This window comes from Acanthisitta chloris, unplaced genomic scaffold (genome assembly GCF_000695815.1).
Source record: "Acanthisitta chloris isolate BGI_N310 unplaced genomic scaffold, ASM69581v1 scaffold45440, whole genome shotgun sequence".
In the NCBI taxonomy this organism is placed as follows: Eukaryota; Metazoa; Chordata; class Aves; order Passeriformes; family Acanthisittidae; genus Acanthisitta; species Acanthisitta chloris.
Window position 1 is genome coordinate 1 of NW_008651922.1, and position 1,853 is coordinate 1,853.

The following is a 1,853-nucleotide window of genomic DNA, read 5'->3' on the forward strand; positions in this document are numbered from 1 at the left end:
CCCTGGCAGTCCTGGCAGCCCTGGCACACGTGGGCTGTCCTCAGTTTGGAACGGCACAGGGCTCTGCTGCCCAGGGTGGAGGTCAGTGATGCCCGTGTGGCACCAGGCAGACTCCCTGGCAGTTGTCACTTGAGCAGCAGTATGCTGTGCAAATAAGGTCTCCTGATTTCCCTGTGGGTTCAGATTATTCCAATTATGAGTTGGACCCTTCTGCAAGTGTGCCAGTAATGCTCAGGGAGCGAATCCCAAGGAAGAGGTGAAAATAACCCTGAAAAGTATTAGCTTAGCGTGAACAGTGCATAGCTAGGCAATTCCCAGTTCTTTCTTAACACAGTGTCTCTGTGGTGCAGTTCCTTCCCACTCCCCCAGCTTGGGTCCTGAGTGCTGGCCGAGCTGCCCGGTCCCTTCCCTGCTGCTGTGAATGTGCTGCCAGGGGGCTTGGCTTTGGTTACACTGGGGCAAACTGGGGGGTTGATCTGAGCGTGGCAGGAAATGCTGCTGCTCCTGAGGTGTGCCAGCGGCTCAGGTGGGTGAGGTGAATGCACCAGAGAACATCTTGCTTGTAATGAGACAGATGAGATCTGAGAACACAGGTTTCTGCAGACATCAGTGTGCTGCAGCGTCCTCAGCCCTGTGAGATAGACAGCAGCTCTGTCTGTCCTGGCAGAGCTGCACTTCCAGGGATGGAGGACTAAAGCTTCGAGGGTGAACTCTGCTCCTTCTGTTCCTCTTTTGAGAGTGTCACAGAGCCAGGAGGGTGTCCTGCTGAGCACAAGGAGCAGCACTGCTGCAGGGAGAAGTGAAGCTGCAACAAGGTGGGGTGACTGCTGGGATCATCCATGGGACTGCTGGCATGTGGCTTCTAAGGGGTTTTGTCTTTGCAGAGCTTCCTGAGAACTGGGCTGATATGCAGGAGCCGTTGCTTGAGGGGATGTGCTTCACTCTCAAGTATCTAGGCATGACGCTGGTAGAAAAACCCAAAGGAGAAGACATGGCTGCTGCTGCCATCCGCAGGATCGTGGCCACGGTGAGAGCCAGCCCTCGGGCCCTGCTGTGCTGGGGCCAGAGCCCAGGCCCTGGACTCTGGGGACTGTGTATCCCAGCCCTGAGCTCCAGTGAGGGACTGTGCCCTTCCCAGGAGAGGGAAGGGAAGCAGGAGGCTGTGCTGCCTTCCTGCAGGACAGCCCCTGCCACCTGCTCCCACATCTGCACTCGGCCGGGAGCAGACCTGTGCCTGTCACAGCACACAGGGGAGGATGAAGTACCGGGGGAGGTGTGGTCTGTCCCTTCCCGGGTGTGGGGCAATAGTGTGGATGGATTTCAAAGTGTTCCATGCAGGGCATGCCTGATCTCCAGGCTCTGCCCTCCCATCCCTACACCAGGAGCCTTTGCAGCAAGAGGCCAAGTGTGTGACAGTCCCTACAGAGTCTGGGGGCTCCTTCCAGTGAGGAGTGGGGTGAAGACCCTTGCCAGATTTGCAGAGGTTGCTGGTGTCTTCCCACTACCAGGCACGAGTTGGAGCTCGCAAGTTCCAGAAAGTGATTCTGACGGTGTCTCCGAGGGGCATCTCACTGCAGGATGCAGACACGAAGGAGATGGTGGAGAACATATCCATATACAGGTGGGCACAGTGTGGGGACCCCCGGGTGTCCCCCAGCCCCCAGCTGGAGACTGATGGGATCTTGTGCAGCCAGGGAGGGCTGGGCCTTCTCTCAGTGGTACCTTCAATCTTAGGTCTTCCCATGTTTCCCTGTGGGCTGTGCCCTCTCCCTGCTATGCCCCTGGCACTGCCTGGGGCTCAATGCATGCAGGCTCCTGGGTGGCTTTGAGTCCATCCATCATCTCCCTGCACC

General features: G+C 57.7%; 1 protein-coding gene across 1 annotated transcript in view; it reads left to right on the forward strand.

Moving 5' to 3' along the window:
- Positions 1 to 884: 884 nt before the first annotated feature.
- The window catches only part of LOC103802491 (low density lipoprotein receptor adapter protein 1-like), a gene marked incomplete at its 5' end in the record, with an annotated part of 3,577 nt that continues 2,608 nt past the window's right edge, over positions 885 to 1,853 (forward strand). The window contains 2 exons of the mRNA XM_009074975.1: positions 885 to 1,027; positions 1,509 to 1,621. Coding sequence (XP_009073223.1) covers positions 885 to 1,027; positions 1,509 to 1,621 — 256 coding nt within the window. The remainder of the gene's footprint in view (positions 1,028 to 1,508; positions 1,622 to 1,853) is intronic.